This window comes from Ovis canadensis, chromosome 5, assembly GCF_042477335.2.
Source record: "Ovis canadensis isolate MfBH-ARS-UI-01 breed Bighorn chromosome 5, ARS-UI_OviCan_v2, whole genome shotgun sequence".
NCBI lineage: Eukaryota > Metazoa > Chordata > Mammalia > Artiodactyla > Bovidae > Ovis > Ovis canadensis.
The window spans coordinates 57,537,258-57,565,119 of record NC_091249.1 but is presented as its reverse complement, the minus strand read 5'-3'; the positions used below and the strand labels follow the sequence as shown (position 1 = coordinate 57,565,119).

The window sequence follows — 27,862 nt, the reverse complement described above, 5'->3', positions numbered from 1 at the left end:
GTCTCCTGCTTTGCAGGCAGAAGCTTTGTGGTCTGAGCCACCTGGGAAGCCCGTTGTACTCATGTACTCATTCACTCAGTTGTGACTGACTCTTTGCGACTCCATGAGCTATAGCCCACCAGGCTCCTCTGTCCATGGGATTTTCTAGGCAAGAATACTGGAGTGGATTGCCAAAACTCCTAATTTATTCCTCTCCTCTACATTCCCCCCTCTGGCAAGCATAAGTCTGCTTTTGAAGTCTGTGGGTGCCAATAAGTTCATTTGTATCATTTTTCCCACATATAAATGATATCATATGACATTTCTCTTTGACTGCTTCTCCTGTCTCCAGGTCTGTCAATATCTGTTATTTTTACTTTGTATTGGAATGTGGTTGATTAATAGTGTTAGGTTTGTTAGTTTCAGGTTTACAGCAAAGTGATTCAGTTATACGTGTATCTATTCTTTCTCAAAAAGTTTTCCCATTTAGGTTATTACAGAATATTGAGCAGAATTCCATGTGTTATACAGTAGGTCATTTTTTAGTAGGTCCTATTTTAAATATAATGGGGTATATAGGTCTATCTCAAACTCTCGATGTATTCCTCCCCACAACCTTTCCACTTTGTTAACCATATGTTTATTTTCTAAGTCTGTGGGTCTGTTTCTACTTTGCAAATAAGTTCATTTGTATCATTTTTATAGATTCCGAATATCAATGGTATCATATGATATTTACCTTTCTCTGTCTGACTTACTTCACTTAGTAAGATAATCTCCATGTCCATCCATGTGGCAGCAAATGACATTATTTCATTCTTTATAATGGCTTATAAATTATACCACATATTCTTCATCTGTCAATAGACATTTAAGTTGCTTCCATGTCTTGGCTATTGTACATAGCACTGCAGTGAACTTTGGGGTGACTGTGTCCCTTTAAATCATGGTTTTCTCCAGATGTACGCCCAGGAGTGGGACTGCTGGATCTTACGGCAACTCCTTAGGGATGTTTTCAGCTATTATCTCTTCAAATATTTTCTCAGGTTCACTCTCTCTCTCTTCTCCTTCTGGTACTCCTATAATGTGAATGTTGGTGCATTTAATTTTTTCTCTTCTGGCATCAGCTGTGCCAGGTGTCTTTCTTAGGGCATTTCATGTTGTCCCAGAGGTCTCTTAGGTCCTCATTTCTTTTCTTTCTTTTTTCTTTACTCTTTGCCATGACAGTGATTTCCACCATTTTGTCTTTCAGCTCACTTATCCATTTTTCTGCCTCATTTACTCTGCTATTGATCTCTTCTAGGGTATTTTTCGTCTCTTTGTGTTTGTGCTTTACTTCCTCCAGGTCTTTGTTAAACATTTCTGGTGTCTTCTTAGTCTGTGCCTCCATTCTGTTTCTGAGATCTTGGATCACCTTTACTATCATTACTCTGAATTCTTTTTCAGGTAGATTGCCTATCTGCATTTCACTTAATTGTTCTTCATGGTTTTTATCTTGTTCCTTTGTCTTGAACAAATTTCTCTGCTGTCTCATTTTACCTTTTTGTGTCTGTCATCTCCTTTCCACAGGTTGCAGGACCTTTTTGCTTCTGATGCGTGCCCTCTGGTGGGTCAGGTTGGCCCAGGGGCTTTTGCAGGCTTCCTGGTGAGCGGGACTGGTGCTGCCTAGTAGTGGATGGTGCTGTGTCTTGTCTCTCTAGTGGGCAGGGTAATGTCAAGGCATGTGTTTAGAGGTGACTGTAAGCTCAGTGCAACTTTAGGCAGCCTGTCTGATGATGGGTGATGCTGTGTTCCCACTTTGCTGGTTAGGTTTGGCTTGAGGTGTCCCAGCAGTGGAGCCTGCAGGGCTGTTGGGTGGGCCAGGTCTCATTGCCAAAATGGTGACCTCCAGGAGTCCTCACACTGATCAGTATTGTCTGGAACTCTGCCATCCGTATCCTTGACCCCACAGAGAGCCACAGCAACCCCTGCCTCCCCATGAGACCCTCCAAGACCTGGAGGTATGTCTAGCCCAGGCTCCTATGGAGTCACTGCTTTGTGCTGGGTCCTAATGCATGTGAAATCTTGTGTGCACCGTCCAAGAGTAGAGTCTCTGTTTTTCCCAGTCCTGTGGAGTTTTTCCCAGTCCTACACTCAATCCCCACTAGCCTTCAAAGCCGAATGCTCTGGGGGCTCCTCCTCCCAGTGCTAGACCCTCAGGCTGAGAAGCCTGGCTGGGGCTCAGAGCTCTCACTCGTGCAGCAGAACCTCTGTGATACAATTATTTTCTAGTTTGTGGGTCACCCACCTGGCAGGTATGGGATTTGATTATATCACAAAAGCTCCCCTTCTACCATCTCCTTATGGCTTCTTCTCTGTCTTTGGATGTAAAATATCTTTTTTGGTAGGTCCTAGTCTTTTTTTTCCCCAACGGTAGTTCAGCAATTAGTTGTGATTTTGGTGTTTTTGTGAGAGGAGGCGTGCGCAAGTCCGTCTATTCCACCATCTTGTCTGGAATCCTGATTTGCTAATATTTTACTTGAGATTTGGGTATATCTAGTGCTGAGTGAGTTAGGTCTGTAGTGTACTCTCTTTGGCAGGTTTCCATGTCTAGGTTATACTAGCTTCAGAATAAACTTGGTACATCTTCTCTGTGGTATGTGCTAGGAATTAGCCATTCCTAAAAGGAACTTCCTTATGAAACTAATCAGAGTGCTTCCCTATGAAACTAATCAGTAGTGCTTTTTTAAAAACAGCTTTATAGAGGTACAATTTATATACAGATGTTTAATATATACAAATTCACGACTTTGGACATGTACACACATAGGATACTACCACCACAATCAAGGTAACAGACATAGCCCTCACCTCCGCAAGTTTCCTTGAGTCCCTTTGTGTTTCTTGTTTGTTTGTTTTGTGGTGAGAACACAAAACATGAGCTATACCCTCTTAATAGATGTTTAAGTGCACAATATAACATGCTGATTATAGGCCCGGATTGTATAACAGATCTCTACAATGTATTCATTGAATAACTGGAAAGTAGTGTTTTTAAATGTTTTAAATATTTTCTTCTTGATTCCATGTCAATACTTTAAAGTTTCCTTTTGAGTGATTCGTCTCATTGAGATTTTGATATTTATTACCTATAATTGAACATAGTGTTTCTATACTTTTAAACCTCCTCTGTGTTCTTTTTTTTTTTTTTTTTTTTTTTTTAGTAACCAGCCTTGCCAGAAATTTGGCTATTTTATTGATTTTTATGAAAAGCCAAGTCTCAGATTTATCAGTTCCTCTTTTTTGGCAAGTTTATTCGTTCCTTTCTGATTCTATTTTTGTTGATTCTTCCTTGTGGTTGCTTGGCAGGCTTGTATAAATAAATAGTGATTTAGCAGGAACCAAGGTTATTCACTCCCAGGTCCTGGCCTCCCACATTCTAGAACCCAGGGTATTCCACCTCCTTATCCAACTCCCCACCAGTCCAGTGCTCCTAAGAGCCCCCAGCCCTATCTCTGAGCCTTAAGCAAAACCCTACTAACTTTTCCACTTGAACCCCATTCCTCCCTTTACAAAATTCAGGTTATAAGGCGGTTTCCTAGATAAATTACTGTTCCTTTGCTCTTTGGACCAAGGGGAGTCAGAGAAGGGAGATCCACTTCTGTGTTCTAAGCAGCCCTCCAGGTACGCCTTTGCTAGAGCCCCATTTGCGTCCTCCATCCCCAGTGGCCTGACCTGTGACAAGGACCTTCTCCCACCTCCTGGAACTCTTCCCCTTGAACTGCAGACAAAGAAAAACCAAGGAAATGACTCAGACTTTATTGTTGTTTGGTCTCTGTGGTTAGCACCTCCAAGCTGATATTATGCAGACAGCTCTGGTCACTCTGAAGGTGGGTTTGTGCCCTTTGCTAGCTATCCATTTGGCTTTATCCTTGGCCTCTTACTTTGTCCCAAAGCTCAACCAGAGGACAGACTTGAAACTCAAACTAAGTTGATCAGATTATTACCAGCTTCCTGAAGAGCTACAGCATCCATTTCTCACAATGAGGGGATAGAATTTTTCTTTTGTCCTCAGCCCATCCAAGCACAGATCACTAGAAGTTTTCAGGTTCTGGGATCAGCTTTATCACTTCCTTCTATATGCACATCAATTTGTTCTATCTCTAGTCCCAGAGGAAATCTCTCTCCTAACATACTGGATCACTTTCTTTTATCAGACAATGTGCTCAATCACTTCAGTCGTATCCGACTCTTGGTGACCCCATGGGCTGTAGCCTACCAGGCTGCTCTGTCCATGGAATTCTCTAGGCAAGAATACTGGAGTGGCTTGCCTTTAGGAGTGTCCAAAGAACTCTGGAAAAATGTTGTTGTTCACTTCAGGAGGAATCCTCCCACATTTCCAAAAGACATATGATGTGGTTTTTATTGTTGCTTAGTTTCATATCCATGCCATTACATGACCCCTCACAAAGCCTTTTTGGAAGTATATAGAGTTAAATATATGAATAAGTAAGAGCCAACAATTCCACTGAAAATGGTAATTATTTTATTTCCTGGGCCTAGAGCTCAGGGTAGGAGGGAAGACCCTCAGACAACCCTTACTTCTTCCTGCCCTACAGACAGACCATGTCGGAAAGACCAGAGTGGGGAGGGTGCTGACACCCTGCCCATCCCTGCTCATCTGATGACCAGGCCTGGTCATATCCCCAGTTCCAAACTTGACTGCCAGGGCCCACAACTGAGTCAAGAACGAACAAGGTGGCGCATATGCCTTGTACCCATGTTCCGGTGGGTGAGAAGTGGAGAAATAAAATGACCCACTGGAAAATCAATGGGCTTCCCTAAGCAGTGATGTAATTAGTAGCCCTGCCAATCAGTGCCCATAAGTGCTTTGTGAAGCACTTCCTGCAAGAAATTAAGTCCCTGTCCAATGGCTTTCCGATAACAGAAATAATATATCTGAATTTTATTCATTCAGAAATATATTTTGGCGGTTGTTGCTCTTTATGTGTAGCAGCTGAACAGCCTTAAATATTTGGATGCCTTTCTGATCATATTTAGAATAATGATGAGTGCCATGAATTGCAGAGTACAAAGCCTGACATGTTTATTGCCTACAATCCATTTTATAGCCCTTTCTTTTAGAGCCTGAGTTGCTGCAGAATGTTTGCAAACTAGTTACAAAGAGAACTCCAGAGTCGCCTCTCGGTTCAGCCCTCTGGGCAGAGTCTCACTGTGGGACCACAGGCCCGAGGCAGGTGAAGACCTGTTCTCACCAGCACTAACTGTCGCCCACAGTGCCACCTGTCATCCGCGTCTATCCAGAGACCCAGGCACAGGAGCCCGGGGTGGCGGCCAGCCTGAAATGTCACGCAGAGGGCATTCCTATGCCCAGAATCACTTGGCTAAAAAATGGCATGGATGTCTCAACCCAGATGTCAAAACAGCTCTCCCTTCTAGGTAAGAGCCCCCCTTGATGTCTCTGTGCCATTAATGCCATCAAGTTCAAGCTGACACTCTCTCTAGGAATGGGAATAAGAGGAGTGATTTGTTTCTAAGTCAGACACGGGGAGCAAGCAAATGTCTCTCCCGATTTTCCTGCTCTGTGGTTTCACACAGATCTCTCTGAGCACAATGATGAGATGCTGTCAGCTAGGTCCCAGGTCACTTGCAGTTCAGCTCCGCTGTTCTAGCCCTTCCTGGGTATATATCAGGGTACTGATTGCCCTCAGCCAGCTGAGGGGCTGTACTTTTAACCTCAATGCTCTCAACAGGAGAGAGAAAGGCAGGGGGGCGGTCCCAGCTGAGTAGGCCACGCTGCACTCTGTTCTTTCTACAGCCAATGGGAGCGAGCTCCACATCGGCAGTGTCCGGTATGAAGACACAGGGGCATATACCTGCATTGCCAAAAATGAAGTGGGTGTGGATGAAGATATTTCCTCCCTCTTCATTGAAGACTCAGCTAGAAAGACCCGTGAGTCCACTTTTGCCTTTGAGCTCCTTACTCAGCTGGTTGGGAGACCCTGGGTTGCAGGGGCCACAGCTACCAACCATGAACCCTTGGAGACAGGTGTAAACCTTATGTCCTTCCATGTATTCTGGGACAGAGGATGACCAGAGGTGAGAAAACTTTGCCTGTAAACCTAGACAACTCTGCAAACGCAGGCAGGGAAAGTCTCTGGACAGCAGACAGAGCCCATGGCCACAAGGAAGCCCGCATAGCCTATCCCCAGTTCTGCCTCCTACTTGCTCTGTCCTTCATCTACAAAATTGCTCCTACTAACCACTCACCAGCAGCTGCTGCCCTCCCATGGCCCAGGAACTGGCCTGCACATTCACCCACACATGCTTTTACTCCAGGGATTGTTGCCTACTTGGGGTGCTAAGCAGGCTCTTCCTCATAGCCACTGCTCCCCAATAGGCTCTACAGGAGTAATTTCATGGACATGGGTATTAGATATGGTCTCTTTCCCATGATCAAAGACCTTTAGCTGAGTCTTTATCATCAAGGGAGAAAATCAAAAAAGTATTGCGGATGATCTTCCTAAGGAAAATCCTAGCAGAAAACCAGCATGCTCCTGGAAGTAGTCCAGGAGGTCTGAGGGGTGTTGCTTGCTGTTTATCATCCACAGAAGAGAGAATCCCATTAGCTTCTGTGATCTTGGGACCTGATTCACTGGGAACCAAAAGGGTCCTGAGCCCTGGAAGCATTTGTCTCTGCCCAGTATCCCCTCCTCAGTGTTGTGGGGGGCAATGAGTGGTGCAGAGTCCATACATGATGGACTAGATACCAGTGTGTTCTTGAACTGAACTGAATCACTACAATGTTCTGATGTTGCTTTTTTTTTTTTTCTTCCCTTAATCTTGTACCTGCTTTCTTCATTTCTCTGATGCTGCAGTTGCGAATATTCTATGGCGAGAAGAAGGTACCAAGCGTATTTATTCTGTATTGTGCCTATAATCACATGTGTTCATGGCTCCATAATATGCCATCTTTCCATGCACCACCAATAGTTCTTTCAAACATCAAGCAATCCCTACAAGTGGGGTCCACAGGCCAGATTAGAGGGGAAGTCCACATCAAACTCAAGTGGCACACTTGAGGCAGGTTTAAACCTCCTAGTGTCTTTAATAGGCTTCCCAGGTAGCACAGGGGTAAAGAATTCACCTGCCAGTGCAAGAGACATAAGAGACGCGGATTCAATTCCTGGGTTGGGAAGATCCCCTGGAGTAGGAAACGGCAACCCATCCCAGTATTCTTGCCTGGAGAAATCCATGGACAGAGGAGCCTATCGGGCTACAGTCCATGGTGTCACAGAGTCAGACAGGACTGAGCATGCACAAGCACAGATGTCTCAATGGACATTAGACTATTTGAATTTTTAGAACAAAAGTTTCCATTTAAAGCTATTTTGAAACTTCCAATGAAGCAGACTTCTTGGCAGGGATCCTGGTTAGAACTGGGCCTTAAAATATTTTCTAGTAACTGATGTTGGTGTTGGGGTTTAGTGTTACTTTGAGAAAATGCTAAAGAAAAAAGCTACCATCATGTCTGTAAATATACATTTGCATGTATATTTCTAAATGAATAGGTTTTTTAAACCTATGTGTATCTACCCAACAATCTTTAGATATTAGGCCAGGCCATACAAAACTGCCATTTGGGGGGAATTACCTGACAGTCCACTGATTAGGACTCCACACGTCTACTGCTGGGGGTCCAGGTTCAATCCCTGGTCAGAGAACTAAGATCCCACAAGCCACATGGCCAAAGAAAGCAAAAAACAAAATTGCCATTTTTGAATATCAAAAGTGGTCTAATAATATGGTTCAAAAATAGCAAGCACACGTGAGCACTGGGTTAAAGAGCCTGAGTCACTGTGTTGGGTGCATTTGCAATGGACCCCCCAACTCTCCCTCTGAACCCCTCCACCAGAGACTCCAGATCACCTGAGGTACCTTGTCCTCTAGCTTGGTGGACAAAGGGGAGAGGATGAGCACCAGGAGAAGGCACCGTGTGATCCAGGGTTAAGCGCTAATTCTCCATTTTTGAAAACCAGCACATTTCCTCATGTTTCTTCTTAAGAACTTCACAGGCTGTTACCTACCATCTAGCATGCGCGTGCATACAAGCACTCAGAGTAATTTCCTGACTGTCAGGCACTAATGCTCACACAGTCTGGGAGCAAAACAAAGGCAGAGCCTGGAAAATGAAGGATTGTTGCCAGTAGGTTTTAGGAATCCTCAGAAGGAAAGTCGTAGCAACGGTTGCTAATCAGGGACAGCGGTCCCTTGACACTGCCTCAACCTGGCTTCTAGGCCACCACACACACAGAGCTTTGGCTCTGTTTCTTTAAAAAGTGCTTTCTAAGGGGTATTTACAAGTCTCAAAAGTGGAGAACTGCAGAGAGAGCAGGAGACCCTGGAAAGTGTTAAATGCAGCTCTGGAGGCCCAAAGGCCAAATTAAGACCCACAGCTGCCTCGGAGCTTAGGGCTGGCTGGTGCTATGCTGATATTGGACAACCCAGCAGTGAACAGACTCCATCACACCTGGACAGCTGTCTGCCCACACCCTTTCCTGCTCATGCTCAAGGACCCGAAGTTGGAGAATACAGGAGCAAAAGCAGAGAGGTTGGCAGGGCTCTCCCATCTCTGAATAGGAGCAGTGACATGATGGACTCCCAGTAGCAGGGAATGTTCCCCTGTGCCCCTTGGTCAAGCTCACCACAGACAGAACCTTCCAGGGTCTGACTCGTGAGGCCAGCTCTTGTGAAATCAATTACTTGTGGAGCAAGGCCTTGTTGAGCTTCACGTTGCACTGTCCACTGTGGCAAGGGTCGGTGCTCAGCCCGCAGCACAGCTGCAAGCCCCACGTGGGCTCTACAGTTTTCAGTCTCATGTTGGTTCTTCCAGCCACTGATTTTCTAAGAACCTTGGGAGCCTGTTGTGGGGTCTGTGGTTGTTTTGCAGGGACGACCTCCTCTGGCCCCTAAGTTTGAGCAAGAGGAGCTTGCCAAATGACAGAGTATAGAAGAGAAAGTCTTGCTGGGGACAAGATAGATGGGGATCACAGCAAATGTGTGCTCCCTACCCCGCTCCATACACTGGCCGCTGTGTGGGAGGCACAGGCCCACTTTGTCTGGCTCTTGGGAGAGGCTGCCCAGCACACAGGATTCCCTCTGGGACCTGTGCAGAGTGCTCCCAGGCGTTCCCAGCTTCCGAGAGGCTGTTTTTAGTGGCAGGAGCCCTCATCTCGGCACAGAACCAGAGGCAGGTGAGGCTGTGTTGTGGAGTCAGGGACCCCTGTCCACACTTGAAGCCACGGGCACTGGTGAAAGTGACCAGCAGAGCCACTGAAAGTAGGCAGAACAGGATTCCCATTTGCCTGTTTTATCATTTTCTCACTCACTAAAAACTTACTCCATTAGTCAATTAAGTCAGTACACTGGTTTTCTTAGCCTGCTAGGAAAGAATTTTTCACGTAGGTAATTCTCTTAGAATTCCTACTAATCTTTTCAATGTGTTACCTTTAAAAGCAATGAAGGGAGAGAGGATGGGGGGGAGGGGAGGAAGAGGGAGAACTCTAGACCTTGCCCATCCCTGTGCCATGCTGACCTTGTGTGGAGAGCAGGGCGAGGGGACAGAGCCCAGGCGCAGGCTCCAGGTCTGTCACAAGGGCCTGTGGCCTCAACCAAGCCCCTCTTCATCTTGGGCCTGGTTTTCGTTGTTGTTGTTTTTTTCTGTCTTTAAAATAAGGAGGCTGAACTAGCTGGTCGCCAAGGCCCTTTCTCTGCTGATCTAAGGAAATTTCTCCCCAGACAGCCATGGCCCTGGGCTAGGATGAGGTGGGGGACAGGCAGCTGGCCTGACCCAGCTGTGGGCTCTGTCACCTGGCATGGGGCTGCCACGGGGAAACTGGTAAGGCAGAGGTTGGAGCAAACTGTCTTGAAGGAAATGTTCACTGGCACAGAGACCAGGTTTGGACAAAAGAATACCAACCCCAGCATTCGTAGGCCCTCATGTTCCAAGTGGCAGCACTGTATATAAATGTGTTTAAAAAAAAAAAAAACAACTTTGTTTCTTTGGCATCATCTGATCCATTCTGATTTGCCTAGTTGACAAGGACCAAGGGAGACTTTGCCTTTCAGGATGTATGTGCATTCAGTTGCTTAGCCTTGTCTGACTCTTTGGGGCCCCATGGACTGCAGCCCACCAGGCTCCTATGCCCATGGAGTTTTCCAGGCAAGAATACTGAAGTAGGTTGCCACGCCCTCCACCAAGGCATCCCAACCCAGGGATCCCAACCCAGGTCTCCCGCATTGCAGGTGGATTCTTTACTGGCTGAGCCACCAGGGAAGTCCAAGAACACAGGACTGGGTAGACTTTCCCTTCTCCAGGGGATCTTTCTGACCCAGGAATCGAACCAGGGTCTCCTGCATTGCAGGCAGATTTTTTACCAGCTGAGCTACCAGGGAAGCCCTTAGGAAAGGTCAAATGTATGTCACAGCCAGAGCTGTCCTTTATTTGAAAACTTGTGTTGACAGCCAGCTGTGGATGACCTGGGGCAGGTGTGCGTGTCTGGGAAGACAGCTGGGGATTGGAGGGCCCTCGGTGTACGTGTTGATTCTCAGCCCTCAGGCGCTTGCTCCCTACACACTGCCTGCTTATCTCGCCTCACCCCTCCTGGACCAGACCTCGCACTCTGTGCCTGCACCTGACGCAGCCAGGCTGCCGGTTTCATCTGTGCCCAACATGGCCTGTGAGCCAGCCTGGGGACCAGCTGCTAGGAAGGGCATAACCGTGGCTGTGCTTGCTCCTCGCAGGCCTCAGTGTGGGAAACATGTTTTACGTCTTCTCCGATGATGGCATCATTGTCCTGCACCCGGTGGACTGTGAGATCCAGAGGCACCTCAAGCCCACAGAGAAGATCTTCATGAGCTACGTAAGTGTCTGGCACCTGGGACACCCCACATCACATCCAACATCCCAGCAACATCCCTTTCATCATGTGTGCCACGGGGTTTCTTGAATTCCATTTGCTATACATGATGTGGTTCCAGATGCCTTCCTCCAGTGGCCACTTCCATGCATGAAGCCTGAAGGGAGGCCCCAGCAGGACAGATGGGTTCCTGGCCTCCACAAGTTCACAATCAAATGACAGAAACAGTAGCGTGAATGGACAGCTTCCAAACAGGTGCTGCTAGAAGGATGTATAAGGTACATGGCAGCAAGGCCTCTCCAGGGGCGAAGTCAGAGAAGGCTCTGGGGGCAGGTGGCGCCTGGGCTCAGTTGTAAAGAACAGGTAGGAATTGATGATGACTGTCGAGAGGAAATGTCATCAACATGGAGCACAGGAGCATAAAACATCAGGTCATATGCCTGGAGGACAAATGGATGTGAGAAGGGCCTAAGATTGAGGATGACAGTAGGTAAGGGTCAGGGCTGGTGAGTCCTAAGGGGAAGCACCGAAGGACTTCAGGCGAAGGATGGCCAGCATTCAGGTGCTTTGGAACATGTGGGGCCTCACCGAGGGAGATGATCAGAAGGGCTGCACTAGAAGCACAGAAGTGGGTAGAGAGGCTGTTGTGATGATCCAGGAGAGGATGGGGACCTGGGTTAAACCAGAGGCGGTGAGAATGGGAAACATTTAGTAGATTTTTGCGCTTGGAGGCCCTCAGTGGTCCCTAGGGAGCAGGGGAGAGTGCAGGAAACGTGTGAGTGGCCTGAGCATCAGAGCTGCTATGGACAATTCAGAGGCTGGGCAGGAAATGGCAGTGCAACATGCAGGGGCAGAGGCAGAAGAGACGACTGCAGGCAGCAGGTCCAAAACAACTCTCCCAGCCCCCCAGACCCGGCTGTCAGGAGGCATCCTCAGGGCTGTGCCTCCCACCCCTCGGTTCCGTCCCTTCCACTGGTGTCCCACTTGGCCTTGCGTTGGTGGATTCTTACTAGAGGTCTGACCTAGCTAATCCCTGGCTTCTTGAGGGTAGAAGCATGGCATTAATCCAAGAGTCATCTAACAGCCCCCATGAGCCCTCTACTCAAAGACATACAGAGGATACCCTGGGCCACAGTGATAGGCTTGCAGCTCACGGAGCAAGTGGGCTTGGCCCAGACGAGTGCCTAAAACAAGTTTATCACATTGCTGTGCCGGCCGGTGGTGTATTTCACAGTGCTGTGTTTCTTATATTTGCAGCTTGGGAACAGCTCTTTTCCAGACTATTTCATTTGAATTAATCATGCTTTAAAGTGTTAACCTCTGATAAGTTTTCCCTCCACGTGATAGCCATGAAACCATCTAGAAAGAGTTGTTGTTGTTTAGTCACTAAGTCGTGTCCAACTCTTTGCAACCCATGGACTGTAGCCTGCCAGGCTCCTCTGCCCATAGGATTCCCCAGGCAAGACTACTGGAATGGGTTGCCCTTTCCTTCTCCAGGGGATCTTTCTGACCCAGGAATCAAACCCGTGGCTCCTGCGTAGGCAGCAAATTCTTTACCACTAAGCCACTACCAGCCCCCTAGTAAGAGTGGTCCTAGTTAATTTCTAGCAGTTAGGTTTGAATAATTGCAACCCATCACATTGGCACTAACTTCTCATATATTTGCAATAACCTAACCTGTAGCTTGCAAGGGAAATCTCTCAAATCCTAAGCAGGGCTCAATTTTCCTAAGAAACTAGAACATACACAGTAAGAGAGGCCCTGTAGGCATTTCAGGCAACTCAAACCTCTGTGAGCTATGGAACAGTCCCAAATAACAGTTTGCTCACCTACAAAGTGGCCAGAACCTCCCAGGAGAGTTATGATGAGCTGACCCTCTTCCTCAGGTTCTGGGTGAGTAGGCAGTTGGTGCTTCTCATCTCTGGCCTCTCTGCTGGATGAGAGTCCACTTTGCCCAGCAGGATGCTGCAGGGTTAGTAGGTCAGGGCACAGGCTGTAGAGCAGGATCTGCACAAGTGACATCAGAGCCCACCTCCATCACTCAGCAGGCGCAGTGGCTTAAGAAAAGTGTTTAACCCCTCTAAGCCCCTGTCTTTTCTCATAGGTAAATTAAGGTTATTGTGAGGATTACGGGCTTCCCAGGTGGCACTAGTGGGAAAGAACCCACCTGCCAATGCAAGAGGGCATAAGAGACGTGGGTTCAATCCCTGGGTCAGGAAGATTCCCTGAAGAAGGGCATGGTGACCCACTCCAGCCTGGAGAATCCCATGGGCAGAGAAGCCTGGCCAGCTACGTCCATAGAGTTTCAGAGTCAGACATGACTAAAGCAACTTAGCACACAGGCATGTAAGGATTAAATATGATGACAGAGAGAGTAAAGTGTAAAAGGAGAAAGACCTGCTTCAAAGCTTTTGCAGCTGCTTAGGAAAGAAACTGGGCTTAAGCTAGAACATAGAACTCCGAGATTTAGGAGGCAATCTCTGTAGTCCTCAGGGACTAATTCACAGTGAGTTGTGTGGGAGAAGGAAGCATCCAGAATGGTGTTCCTGCTTTGGACTCGGCTGCCTAGATACCATTGAGGACCCAGAGGAGGAGCAGGGATGGCGGCAAAGACCAGATCACATGTGGACGGTTGAGAATGAGCTGACTGTAGGAGAACCCATGGGAGAACTGGGGGAGGCTGGTTCTGAGCTAAAGACGCAGATCTGGGGGCCTCAGCATGTGAGTACTGATGATAGCCAAGATAGGAGACAGGATCACGCAGGGTGCATGTAAGTGGTTGGAGCTGGGCACCTGCACAGAGCCCTGGGGCTGGCACAGAGGCTGAGACAGCATCGCACAAGATTCATGAGGAAACACTTGAGAATGTCTGTCACAGAAGACATGGGAAAAGAAGGCCCTCTTTTCTCTCATTTATTCTTTATTTATATTGATTATGTTATACATCTCAAGCACCAGTTCTGTGTCAGGCACTTCACTAGGTGCTAAGAATAAAGCAGTGAGCGCAACAAAGAGCTTGCTCTCAAGGAGCTTACGATCTAGTGAAAAAGGAAAGACTAAATATAGGTAGACAAACAAAAAAAACAAAGAAGATCAAGCGGTAAATGAGAAATGTAGCAAGGTGAGGCAGGGTGGGTGCCAGGGTACGCTTGGTGAGGCTAGAGAGGGCATCTCAGGAAGGTGACATGTGGGCTGACATGTCACCCGAAGGACATAAAATAAACCAGGTAGACATCTGGGAAAACCAGTTGACCAGCGCACAGGCCCTGGTGCAGGAGTTCAGCATGAGTACAGAAGATGCCGGCACAGGCGTGCACAGGATGGGTGGGAAAGGGAGAAAAACACTAGAGACAGGTCAGAGGAATCCCAGGAAGCAAAGTGTTCAGGGCCTTGTTGGCTTCGGGAAAGACCTGTTCTGAGCAAGAAAGAGTGTTATCGTGGTGAAGCGCGTTGGGCTGACTTGTATTTCACAGGGATCCCTGTGGTTGATGAGTCAAGAATCTGTCAGGGGAGGCCAGGGCGGAATCAAGGAGCACAGTAGCAGTCACTCAAGGGACAGATGTGGCTTGAGTTACGGTGCCAGAGGTGGAAGTGGTCGGAAAGTTTAACTCTGAATATGTTCTTGGAGGTAAAATGGAAATGATTTTTATTCATTGGATGAAGGCTGAGGGTGTAGAGAGAGAAAGCAGAGTCAAAGATGCCTTCAAAGATTTTGTCTGGGAAGTAAAACAAGGGAAATGAGCAAGACTGGGAGGCAAAACTGAGTTGATTTCAGACTTACAAATTTGAAATGTAAATAAAATAGCTACTTAGGAAAGTAGCTAAGTCTGGAGTTCAGAGAAGAGGGCTGAGCTAAAGATACAAATTTGGGAGGTGTTAGCACAAGAAGGAAATGGCAACCCACTCCAGTGTTCTTGCCTGGAGAATCCCAGGGACAGGGGAGCCTCATGGGCTTCCATCTACGGAGTCGCGCAGAGTCGGACACGACTGAAGCGACTTAGCAGCAGTAGCAGCAGACTGTATTTAAAGTCACAGGTGTGGATTAACAATGATTAACAAAGGTAGTGGATTTTAGAGAAGTCATCCAGTAGTGACCCCTGAGCGTTCTGGCATCTAAAGATGCCATGTAGAGAGAGCAACAGAGAAGGGTCAGACACTGGGGAGGGTGGAGGGAAAAAAACCAAGCAACAGTCAAACAGTGTCACATGATGCCCCAAGTTCAAATAAGATGATGGCAAAGCTTGAATATAACTGAGAAGTCGCCCGGGGGTTCAGTGAGAACACTGCCAGCTCTGTGCAGAGGACTAGGAGCGTGTGAGAGGCGAGGCCGCTGAGAGTGTGTGTAGGTGACTCCTGCAGGAGGCTGGCCACTGACAGAGTTGGGTGCGATGGATGGGGATGAGGAGAGGGAGAAGGCCACGCTCAAGAGGGGAAGCACATGGACCTCTCAGCTGCTGACCGAAAGGCCAGCAAAGGGAGTTACAGCCTCAGGAGGAGCAGGGGAAGATGAAAGATGAACGGAACGTGAAGTGAAAAGCTCCATGCACGGTGATGCGAGAAGCTGTGCGTGCTGTGCTCCCTCGGATGCTGCAGTGGCGAAGAATTCTGAGAGAGGAAGAAAGGAAGAGGGGAGGGTGAAGGGAGCGGAACCCAGCGATGGCAGGGGAACAGGGGATTAAGAAGACTTATGGCAGCCTGTCTCCTTTACAGGAAGAAATATGTCCTCAAAAGGATGGGGACATCACCCAGCCCTGCCAGTGGGCATCAGCAGTGAATGTCAGGCACCGCTACATCTACGTGGCCCAGCCCACACTGAGCAGAGTCCTCGTGGTCGACGTGCAGGCTCAGAAAGTCCTTCAGGTACATCTCTCTGAGGGAGCGGGGAGCTTCCAGTTCTGGGGCACAGCCTGCCACATCCTTCTTTGTTCTCTGCACACTTCCCAGCTCCCAGGAGAAGTGGTCAGGCTAGTGGAAGGATGTAGAGAAGATTCATTTTAGAGAAGTGCATTTTTCATTAAGCATGCATTGCCTACTGTGTGCCAAACTTTGGTCTAGGTGCTGGGACAAATAGCCATGAATGAACAGGTCCCAGAAACTATATTCTAGTTGGGGAAAGAGACCATCATTTAGAATTTTAGGGAGCTATACATGCTAAGAGCTATTTACATGTTGAAAGGGACAGAGGAACCGAAAGACTGTTTTTAAATGGCCCTCCCTCTGGAGGTAAACAGAATCTGAGATCTGAACTCCAAGTGGGATTGGAGCTTTGGAGCACAACCATGGCAGAGGAGAGTGGGACGCAGAGGAGAGTGGGACGCAGAGGAGAGTGGGACGCAGAGGAGAGTGGGACGCAGAGGAGAGTGGGACGCAGCAAAGATGGAGATAAACTAAGGCCAGTGAGATAGCAAACCGTTCAAGTCTTTTAATCAGGGGAGTGACATAATCTAACATCTTTAAAGAGTCAATCTGCTTCTCAGATTAGAAAATAGAGATGTGGTCACTGAAATAATCCAGGAGAGGATGACGGCAGTGGAAGCAGTAAGAAGTTATCAAAGTCTTGCTATATTTTAAATGTGGACCCCAAAAGATTTTCTGCTCATTTGAATGTAAGGTTTGAGAGAAAGGAATAATAATAATAATTTAAGCAGTGGTAGAATGGTAATACCATAAACTGTGTGTGGTGGGTGGAATAATGGCTCCCAAGATATCCACACCCTCATCCGCAGAACCAAAGAATGTCACCTTATATGGCAAAATGGATTTCACAGGCGTGATTAAGGATTTTTGATACTTTTTATTGGACTATAGTTGATTTACAGCATTGTGTTAGTTTCAGGTGTACAGCAAAGTGAATCAGTTATACATACCAATATATCCCCCTTTTTTTTTTTAAGATTCTTTTCCCATAGAGATCATTACAGAGTATTGAGTAGAGTTGCCTGTGCTATACAGTAGGTTCTTATTAGTTATCTATTTTATATATAGTTAATTCTCTTAAATCCCAATCTCCCAGTTTAGCCCACCCGTCTTTTCCCCATCTGTGAATTCTATTTCTGTTTTTGTAACAAGTTCATTTGCATTATTATTTTAGATTCCACATATAAGCAATATCATATTTGTCTTTCTCTGACTTAGTATAATAATCTCCAGGTCCATCAATGTTGCTGCAAATGGCACTATTTCATTTTTTTATGATTACTATTCCATTATACATACATATTGGACATTTAGGCTGTTTCCTTGTCCTGGCTATTGTAAGTAATGCTACAATGAATGCTGGGTGTATGTATCTTTTCAGATTATGGTTTTCTCCAGATACTTGCTCAGGGGTGGGATTGCTGGGTCATAGGGTAGTTCTGTATTTAGCTTTTTAAGGAACCTCCATACTGTTCTCCATAGTGGTTATACCAATTTACATCCCCACCAAAGGTGCAAGAAGGTTCCCTTTTCTTCACACCCTCTTCAGCACTTATTATTTGTAGGTGTATTGATGATGGCCATTCTGACTAGTGTGAGACCTCACTGTAGTTTTGATTTGCGTTTCTCTAATAATTACTGATGTTGATCTTTTCATGTACTTCTCGGCCATCTGTACGTCCTCTTTGAAGAAATGTCTATTTAGGTCTCCTGCCTATTTTTTGATTGGGGTTGCTTTTGTTTGATATTGAGCTGCATGAGCTCTTTGTATATTTTTTTAGATTAATCCCTTCTTGGTTGCTTTCTTTGTACATATTTTCTCCCATTCTGTGGGTTGTCTTTTCATTTTTTCATGGTTTCCTTTGCTGCGCAAAAGCTTTTAATTAGGTCCCATTTGTTTGTTTTTACTTTCATTACTCTAGGAGGTGGATCAAAAAAGATCTTGCTGCCGTTCATGTCAGAGTATTCTGTCTGTTTTCCTCGAAGAGTTTTATAGTATCCAATCACACCTTTGGGTGTGTAATCCATTTTGAGTTTATTTTTGTGTATGGTATTAAAGAATGTTCTAATTTCATTCCTTTACATGTAACTGTCCGGGTTTGCCAGCACCACTTATTGAAGAGACTGTCTTCTCTCCATTGTATGTTCTTCCTTTGTCAAAGATTAGGTGACAGTAGGTGTATGGGTTTATTTTGGGGGTTTTTAACCTGTTCCATTCATCTATACTTCTGTTTTTGTGCCGGTAGCATACTGTTTTATAGCTTTGTGGTATAGTCCAAAGTCAGGGGCCCTGATTCCTCCAGCTCCATTTTCCTTAAAATTGCTTTGGCTATTCAGGGTCTTTTGTGTTTGCATACAAATTCTAAAGATTTTGTTCAAAGTAAGGATTTCTAAATGGAATTTAAAGGGACTTACCTTAATTATATGGGTGAGCCCTGCCTGCAAGCACAAGTATCCTCATAAGAGAGAAGATGTGACAACACAGAAGAAGGAGACAGTTTAAGGACTAAAGCAGGTTTGCTACACTGCTGGCTTTAAGATTGGAGGGCAAGGCCATAAGCCAAAGAATGCAAATTTTTGGATTCTGGCAGCTGGAAAAGACAAGGAAATACATTCTCCCCTAGAGCCTCTAGAGGGAGCACTACCATGCAGATGTATTTCTCCTGACAGTGAAATTAATTTTGGACTTCTGGCCTCAAGAACTGTAATTATGGGGAATAAATTTGTGTTGTTTTAAGCCACCAAGTTAGTGGCACTGTTGCTACCGCAGTAGGAAAGTAATGCACTCTGATAGAGGCTTTGAGCAAGGCAGTGGATGAAGCAGATACAGAGGGAAATTAGTAATTCAGCTTTAGATTATGTTTAAGCTGCTATTATATATATAATCTATATCTTTAAAGATGTCATGTAATAGGTTGCATAAATAGGTCTGGAGTCAAAGGAGAGGTCTAGGCTGGAGATATGAAAGTGGGCATCATCACCACGTGAATTTGTTAAATCCAGTGACCTGGAGGAGATCATGGAGGGATATATAGTTAGAGAAGAGGTCACGGTTGGAGCCCGGAAGTACTCCAACCCTTAAAGATCAGGAATGAGAGAGAACCAACAGAGGAGACCAAGGAGGAGTAACCTGACAGGTAAGAAAATGAGGAGAGGGTGGTTTTCCAGAAGCCAGGAGCAGAGTATTTTTAGGGAGAGTTATTGGCCAATGGTGTCAAAGGTTGCTGAAAGTATTTGTAGGTTATGAAAATTGAGAACTAAGCTTGGATTCAGTACCACATGGATCGCCTTGGCAGGAACAAACAGGACGATAATGGCATAATGTAAACCTGAGCGGGGTGAGTTCAAGTCAGAATCAGAGGGAGCAGAGATGGTGAATACAGACAACCATTTTGAGGGGTTTTGCTGAAATGTGAGTAAAAGCAGACAAAGGAGGCGGTAGCTGGCAGAGGATGTTGAAGAAACTTTTAGGCTAGATGACACTCCAGCTTTGTATGCTAACGGGGAAAACTTGTGCAGTTCTTCCCTTTCTTCTGCGTCACTGAAGCAGGCAGTGCAATCCAGGACATATGAGCAGATACACCAGCCTAGGATGAAAGCACGTTCTCTCATCAGAGCAGGAAGAAACTGGAAGTATTCAGGCACGGGTGCAAACAGGTGATACAGTTGGTGGTAGCTGGGTGACCTTCTCTTCTGGTTGCCTTTGAAATAAGGAAAATTATCACCAAGGCTGGAAGTCTAAGGAAAGAGGTGAAAGTTGGATGTGAGATTAAACTGACCAGGGAAATGTGATAGGACCGCAGGGCAGTGGTGAAGGTCCACTTAAGGATGAGGGGTGCAAATTTAAAGTCAAACCAGTGACGAGGCTTGTGTTGTTTTTTTTTTCCCAAGGAATGCTCAGCTGTGCAGGTTGCTCACTGTTGGGAGAAAGTTACATAAAACCAGGGTTTTGGTTGTGGTTTCTCCTGGCAAATATGACAGGAGATTTTCTAGCTATCTTTTTGTTATTGATTTACCTGGTCAGAGAAAATCCTCTGAATAATTTCAATCCTTTGAAATCTATTGAAGCTTGCTTTATAATCAAGCTAATCGACTTTGGCAAATGCTCCATGTATACTTTAAAAGCTTGTGTTTTCTAATGTTTTTAAGTAAGTCTGTATGTGTGTCAAGTTGGATCATTCTATTATTCAAATATTCTACGTGACTTTTGTTTACTTAGTCAACTAGCTGCTGAGAGGTATGTTGAAATCTCCCGCTATGATTGTAAATTTATCAAGTTCCATCCATTTTTGCTTTGCTTTAAAATTGTAATATCTTCCTGAGTGGAAGACTTCTTTCAAAATATCTCTATTTATCTCTGGTAAAGCTTCTTGCCTGAAAGTCTATTTTTGTCTAACAGTATAGCTAAATCAGATTTACTTTGATTAGTGTTACCATAGTATAATTTTTCCATTCTTTCACTTTCAATCTATGTCATGTATTTAAAAGGTGATCTTTTATAAAGCTACTGTATTTGGATTTTGGCTTTTATCTAGTTTAATAATCTTGGTCTTTACTCAATTATTTGATCCCTGTATATTTATTTGACCTGTTTTTTTCTCCTTTCTCGCTTTTTTCTGGATTAGTCAAACATTTTTATTATTCTGTTTCTCCCTCTAGTAACTTGTTGTCCATGCATTCTTTGATCATTGCTATTATTATGACCACCCTAGAGATCACAACCTCTAACCCTAACCTCAGTACAGTCTCATACAAGGTATTACTTCATTTGCCTAATAATGGGCTTCCCTGATAGCTCAGCTGGTGAAGGATCCACCTGCAATGCGGAAGACCTAGGTTCAATCCCTGGGTCAGGAAGATCCCCTGGAGACGGGAAAGGCCACCCACTCCAGTATCCGGACATGACTGAGCAACTTTCACTTTCATTGCCTAATAATGAGAGAACCTTAGAACACTCTAACTCCGCTAACCCCCGTCCTGCCTTTGGCACTATAGTAGGAATGAATTTATTTCTACACATAATTTAACCCTGCAAAACATGACTATTATTGTCATTTATATTCTTGCATATATTTACCTTTTTCATTGCTCTTTATTCGTTCCTGAAGTACAGTGTTCTGTCTGGGATCAATTTCATTCTGACTGAGCAGGTTTCTTTAGTGCAGGTCTGCTGACAACAGATTCTCATAGTTCTTATTTGTTTGAAAATTTTCCCTTTATTTGTAAAGGATGTTTTCACTGGATACAGAATGTTACATTGGCAGTTATATTATTTCGACTTTAAGATGCCATTTCATTATCTTCCACTGGTTTTGTTAACAGGGCAACCGTCAAGTTTTACTCTCTCTCTTCTGAAGATGAGGTATCCCTTTTTTCTCTCTGGCTGCTTTCTAGATTTTCTCTCTTTGGTCTTTAATATTTTTCATCAGATTGGAAAATTCTTAACCGTTGTTTCTTCAAATATTCTGAGGCCTCATTCTTTCTCACCTCTTCTTTGAGAACTCTGAAAGAAAAAAAAAAATAGACCTTTCCATTGTGTCCCACACATCTCTTTCACTCTTTTCATATTTTCCATCCCTTTTTGTCTCTTTGTAGTTCAATTTGGGTATGTGCCTCAATTGCATTTCACTTTACTAGTCCTGTCTTCCACCCTGTCTAAGGTATATTTAACAAAATCTATTTATTGAGATCTTCATTTCAGGTTTTGCATTTTTTCACTTTAGAATTTCTGCTTAATTCCATGTACATACACACATATATATAATTATATGCACATAATTTTCTTATCTTTTTATATTATTTGCAGTCATATAAGCTGTATCTTGAAATGCCTAGTTATTTTTTTCTGAATGGCAAACCTTCCATATAACATTGTAGAGACTTTATATGGCTGTCATCCACTGAAGAGGGTTTATCCTTTTCTCTGCTAGGAAGAGTGTAGAGAATGAATCCCTCTAATCAGGTACTCTGTTGAGTCAAGGCTGAGTTGCAGCTTTTATAAAGCTTAGTCAGCCTCCAATTCACTCCTAGTAGGTCACCCTTCCGGTCCTCACACTGAAAGCCTGGTTTGTTCTTCAGGACCTTTTCCCTTCCATGTCTTAGCTCCTTAGCATAGAGACTGTGGAAAGCTCTGTTCTGAATTTAAGAGATTGCGGGGGTGGGGGTGGGGGTGGGGGTAGGTTTTCAATCTCCTGCTCCACACCACCTCAGTCAGAATGAGAATATGAACTATGCTTGGAAAAGGTTAGGCAGAAAGGACAGATAGTGCCTGCAGTCCAAACTTCAGGGAAGTTTGTGAAGAGGGTGGACAAATAAGATAGCTGGAAGAGCATGCATAATCAAGAGGGTTTTTAAAAGAGAGAGGAAAAGTACAAGACTCTAGAGAGAGCGAGGTATCATGACTGGTGAGTTAAGCTCTGGGAAGAAGGCGGCTGCTGGATCCTGAAGCCTTTGGTAAATGACGGGAAGGGACTAGGAAGCTGACAGAAGAGAGGAACAATGAGCAGCTGGAAGCATGAACAATGGACCGGGGGTATATGAAGGTAGGAAAATAGAAACAACTCTGCTTAGGACTTCAGGGTAGAGCGGGTTTTAATCTGAAAGTTGATGACTGGAGAAGAAATAGATGTCAACGGGGATGGGCAAAATCAAGAGTTTAGGTTGGTATAGAGTTGTGGTCCTCAACAGAGGAATGAATTCTAGAGTACAGTGGGTTATCTGAAGCCATGTGCTGAATGAGCTCATCCAGGGAAAGGAGGTAGAGAGAAGGTCAAAGACGAAGATGTGGAACGTGCCAACATTTAGAAGTCAGGATGAGGAAGGGAAGCCAGGGAGGTGGGGGGCTGAGGAAGGACTATTTCCAGAAGGGAATGGTTAACCATGCTGAAAATTCAAGTTAGAGGAGGATCAAAAAGTGATCTCTGAATTTCACATTAAGCTCTATCACAGTTCAGTGGAGTGGTGAAGACAATTAAATGCTTTCAGGGACTCCATAGACATTTCTTACGGAAAGTTCTAACCAGTGGGGACAAAGATGCCCCCCATGACTAGATCAGAAAGGCTAGAATATGGTGGACTAAAATTGAAGTTTCAGAAATTTGTTGACAAGGAATACGTTACGGTGGCTGCAGTAGGGAAGGGAAAAAGATCACTGAAACCAAGAAGGAACTGAGAAAGCAGGGCTTTGAATGAAGGCACCAAACTAGGGATCTTTAATGAACAAAGAGAGTGGCTACGTCAGTGCCGAAAAGAGCAGGGGTCACAGCAGCATCACAAACAGTGTTTTGGAACTTAGAAACCACATTAAGAGAAGTAGAAAACAGCCTCCAGGTGACTGAGGAAGCTCTATTCTCAGAGAATAGCAGAGTTTCAGTCACAGCAGTAGAAAAAGACTCGCCTGATGCTAAAGTCCAAGTCCCGGAGGTTCCAGGTGGGTGATGTACAAGACAGTCTGCACGAAGTTAAAGGACATGTGGTAACGGAAGCTTTCCAAGTCAGTCTCATATGATGCAGGTGGAAGAGCTTGGGAAGGATGCTGAGGGTTCAGGAGGCCTCCAAGGCTTACAGGAGAAGTGATGGGAGGGTCCTGAAACTGACTGTGAGTGGAAAACTGGGAAAAAGAAAAACCTGTGTTTATGTTTTTGCCAAGATGATATGGGTCTTCTTTAAGTAAAACTTGCAAGAAAGGAAAACATTACTAACAACCAGTTTTATGCCCCTGAAGACAAACCCACAAAGGTTTCTGCCCTGGGTTCCCAAATGGGCTCATTATCCAGGCTGCTAGGCTGGATAGAGAGGCCTAGAAAAGAATCCCTTTCTGCAACAACAGTGATCAACTTGTCGCTACTTTTTTAAGTCCATAGGTGTCGATCCTCTGCCGGCTAAGCTGTCCTATGACAAATCACATGACCAAGTGTGGGTCCTGAGCTGGGGGAACGTGCACAAGTCCCACCCAAGCCTCCAGGTATGTTGGGTACATGGAGGACAACACCCACCAGCAAGAAAGAACTCTCTCCCCAGCTAATCACATTTCCCCAAAGTATGTCCATGAAAGAAAGTAGGAAACATCCTCAGGACCACGCCCCTTACAGGCAATCAGCAGGGCATCTTCCGCCAGGCCTGCCGCTAAAGACAGCAACACTGATGGTGGATGGGACTCTGATGTCATGACAACCAGAAGGTGGCGCTTGGGCCCCGCCTAGCCCAGCCCCCAGGCACTTGTCTCTTCTCAGCCAGGAGCTCCTGGGGCCAAGCAGGAGTGAACCTCTGGACTCCAAAGGGAGCTAGAGCTTTCTCCACCTTGGGTTGCACAGGCTGGAGAATACTGCCAAAGCAGGCACCAGACAGTAAGGAAGCAGAAGGAAAAGCAGTGGCAATTTTGTTCATAAGTGAAAGCACATTACTGAGTGCTCATGGGGTGCTGGGGCGCAGGAAGGTTCAGCAATTGGCCCCTGCTCCAACCTACGTATATGTTGAGCCCTGCAGTCCAGCCACTGTACTGACTCCCCCTTGGGAAGAGCTTGGGCCCAGCACAACTGTGGGATCCCTTCTTCCACCCGTCAGGGAAGGTCAACACCAACCTGTGTTGAATGTGTCTGGCTCAGCCTTTCTCACCGAGGTACATGAGATGATTAAGCCCTACAGAAGGTGATTTAAATACCTGTTCCCTCAGTTTTCACAATGATGGTACATAGAACCGTTCCAGATGCCCAGAAGTTAACTCAGCGCATACAATGGATTCCTCAGGATATTAGGATTTATTCTCTCAGAACCCCAGTTGAGAAGGGCTGCAGATGGAGCCAAGTTCACCTTTTTCCCAAGACTGGTAAGAGGCCAGGGGACACCCTGTCTACAGAAGCTTCCTCCTGGGGACTGGCCACCCTCCTGGGCCAGGGGAAGGACACTACTTCATCTCCTACACACCAAGACTACTGCCCCTCAGTGGACGCCATCAACACGTCCTGGGCCCCAGCGAGCTGATGACAAATAGTAATAATTCATTAGAGGACCTAGGAGTCAGAATAAGGTCGCTCAGAAAATTGGTTTCTCTGGCAGCCCTAAGAAAACAGGTAAGGAAATTCGAAGGGGGGGGGGGGTGGCCACCAGGAAATATTTTTCTAGAGCTAAAAATTAACAAAAATGATTACCTAATTTAAAACTGCAGGAGAAGAGTTGAAAAATGCATGGTTTCTACTGAGACTCAAATTAGTAGCCTGAAAGATAAAGAGCAAGAAAATCCTCAAATCACAGAATAAATATAAGATTAAGATATGAAGTCTCAAAAGACATTTCAAAGTCAAAAGTTTAGAAAAAGTAATAGTTGGAATGGAGTCAAACATTCAATTTAGAATAAAATTTCCAATTTAAAAAAAGTACATCTTGTAGATAGAAAGTGATCCAGGTTAACATGATGACAAAGAACACATCTCTGCTCTTCCTGGTAAAACTCTGGACTTTTAAGAATAAAAAATATTTCAAGGCAGAAAGAACAAGTCACCTATAGAAGAACAATCAGATTTCTCACCTGCAGCAGTAAAGACTGTGCCATTGTGCCCACATGCTACTAAAAGAAAAGGGTTGATATCCAAGGTATCATTTACCTGTCAGGACAAAAGAAAGACCTAAGCATATGCAAGAATTCAGAGAGCATATCATGAAAGATAGCAGAAAAATAGCAGATGAGCCAAATCAGAGACATCGAGATGGAGGAAGATACAGAAGAGACAAGAGTAAGTAAGAAATCTAGAGAGGAAGGTCCAAAATTGAAACAAGATGGATGAGGAGAAACTAATGCGTGAAAGTGAAGTCGCTCAGTCGTGTCCAACTCTTTGCAACCCCATGGACTGTAGCCCACCAGGCTTCTCGGTCCATGGGATTTTCTAGGCAGGAATACTGGAGTGGGGTGCCATTTCCTTCTCCAGGGGATCTTCCCGACCCAGGAATTGAATCCGGGTCTCCTGCATTCCAGGCAGACACTTTACCATCTGAGCCACCAGGGAAGAGAGGAAGGTCCAAAATTGAAACAAGATGGATGAGGAGAGACTAATATATAGTAAGTGCTAAATAAAGGCATTTGAATTAGGAGAGATGCACTGAAAGAGATATTCTGATACCAGGCTCTAAAGATGGTAAATTATTTCAGTAAAAGTAAAGATAGGGAGTAGAGGAAAGAGAAGGGAGTGAAAAGATTGCAACGTGTCATCTTATGAGGATAAGAGAGGATACAGAAAATGCTTTTTGAAATTAATAGTTGAGTTAGGTAACTATCTAATTATTCCAAATATGACAAACTGATTTCTTCTGTTAAAAGCAGAGATGATGAGATTGGGTTTGGAAGGAAGAGAGGGAGAGAAAACTAGCTATAATTTGTTTACAAGAGGCATATAAAGTGATGATCGGTGGATGAAAAATGTTTTGAGTGTAATATTAATATCAGACAAGGTCAGATTTAAGGTTACAAGCACTAAACAGCGTAAGGAGAGACATCATGTGAAGATAAACAGCCAACAGATAGCAAACAACTGAATACATGACACAAGAGTGATTAACAATATAAGAGTTTGATTTTAAAATGCACTTAAATTGTACATGCCAAGGAGACAACATAATGACATGGGAAAAGTGAGTAATATGAATAAGGAACTCGGTTTCATAAATATACAGAAAACCTTTCCTCTGCCAAATAGAATTTTTTCACATGTCCACATATACATGTATCAGTAATCACAAAATTTTAACAAATTTTGCAAAAGTCAGTGTTATAGGCTATATTATCTGATAATTAGAAATAATTACAATGTGACCTACCTAATGAGGAAACACTCCTAGATTGTTACTGGAGCAAAGAGGAAATTAAAACGAGAAATTACAGTGTCTGAAAGCAATGAAAAAGAGACTCCTCCTCATCAAAACCTACAGGATAGAGAGAAAACCATACACAAGGGAATAGTTGTGTCTTAAAACCTGCAGAGAATATACTTGTATTAAGAAATTAGAAACAGAACAAAATAACTGGCAGGAAGGAATTATTTAAAAGACCAAAATTAGTAGAAACAAAAAAAGAACAAAAACCAATAAATCCTTCATAAACCTGATAAAGAAAAAAACATAAAATGAAGGATGCAGAGAGAGATTACTACAGATGAAGGAAGATGAAAATAATTGTCAAATAGTATACTGCAACTCTGAGGTGGCAAATTTTAAAACCTAGAAAAAACGGATGATTGCAAAATCCAGAAAAAAATAAACTGATCTAGTCAGAAAGAGAAGATATCGTATGACATCACTTATATGTGGAATCTAAACAATGATGCAAATGAACCTCTCTCTGAAGCAGAAAGAGACGGACAGACATAAAGGACAGACCTGGGGTCAGCAGGTGCAGATTGTTACACACAGAATGGACGGACGATGAGGTCCCACTGCAGAGCACAGGGAGCTTACAGACAGTGTCCTGGGAAAAACCATAGCAGAAAAGATACAATATTTATATAAATATAAAAAAGTATGTGTGTGTATATTTATGTACAACTGAGTCTCTGTGCTGTACAGCAGAAATTAATGTAAATCAACTACACTTTAATAAAGAATTAAAAAACTGACCTAAGGAAAACCTGAAGTAGAACAATTACCAGAGGTTTTTTAAAAAAAAAAAAAAAAAAAAGATTAAAGGTCTACCATAGACAAATGTACAGCCAAGTTTCTGATGCATTGTTTAACAATTAGATTAATACCTAGGCAAGAACACTCAGACGTATGTATTCAGAAAAAGGCAAGTCATGAGTGGAGATTTTTCAAAACATATTAAAATACATCGAAGTTGGCTAATTAATAAATTAGTATTGATCCTAGAAACAAATACATTTTAGTGATAGTTGCTTAAAATGTGATAACTGATAAATGAAGCATATGAAATTGGTAAGGCAAATGCTTTCGGGACCATAATCTTATCATTTATGAAAACCTAAAGATGATCATTTAATCTTATTTCTCAGACCATTTGTATTCAGTGCTACCATTAGCTTTGTGAGAGAGGCTGAGCATAGTAT

At 44.4% G+C, this 27,862-nt stretch overlaps 1 protein-coding gene across 5 annotated transcripts in view; it reads left to right on the top strand.

Annotated features, from left to right (window-relative positions):
• FSTL4 (follistatin like 4) overlaps positions 1-27,862 on the top strand; it is a 739,698-nt gene that overhangs the window by 703,082 nt on the left and 8,754 nt on the right. For 3 of the 5 annotated variants that reach the window (XM_069592042.1, XM_069592041.1, XM_069592043.1), the window contains 5 exons: positions 5,257-5,418; positions 5,798-5,932; positions 10,783-10,901; positions 15,609-15,758; positions 23,671-23,778. In XM_069592042.1, coding sequence (XP_069448143.1) covers positions 5,257-5,418; positions 5,798-5,932; positions 10,783-10,901; positions 15,609-15,758; positions 23,671-23,778 — 674 coding nt within the window. Of the gene's footprint in view, positions 1-5,256; positions 5,419-5,797; positions 5,933-6,857; positions 6,885-10,782; positions 10,902-15,608; positions 15,759-23,670; positions 23,779-27,862 lie in introns of all 5 variants that reach the window. The other 2 variants (XM_069592040.1, XM_069592039.1) reach the window with 1 other exon arrangement.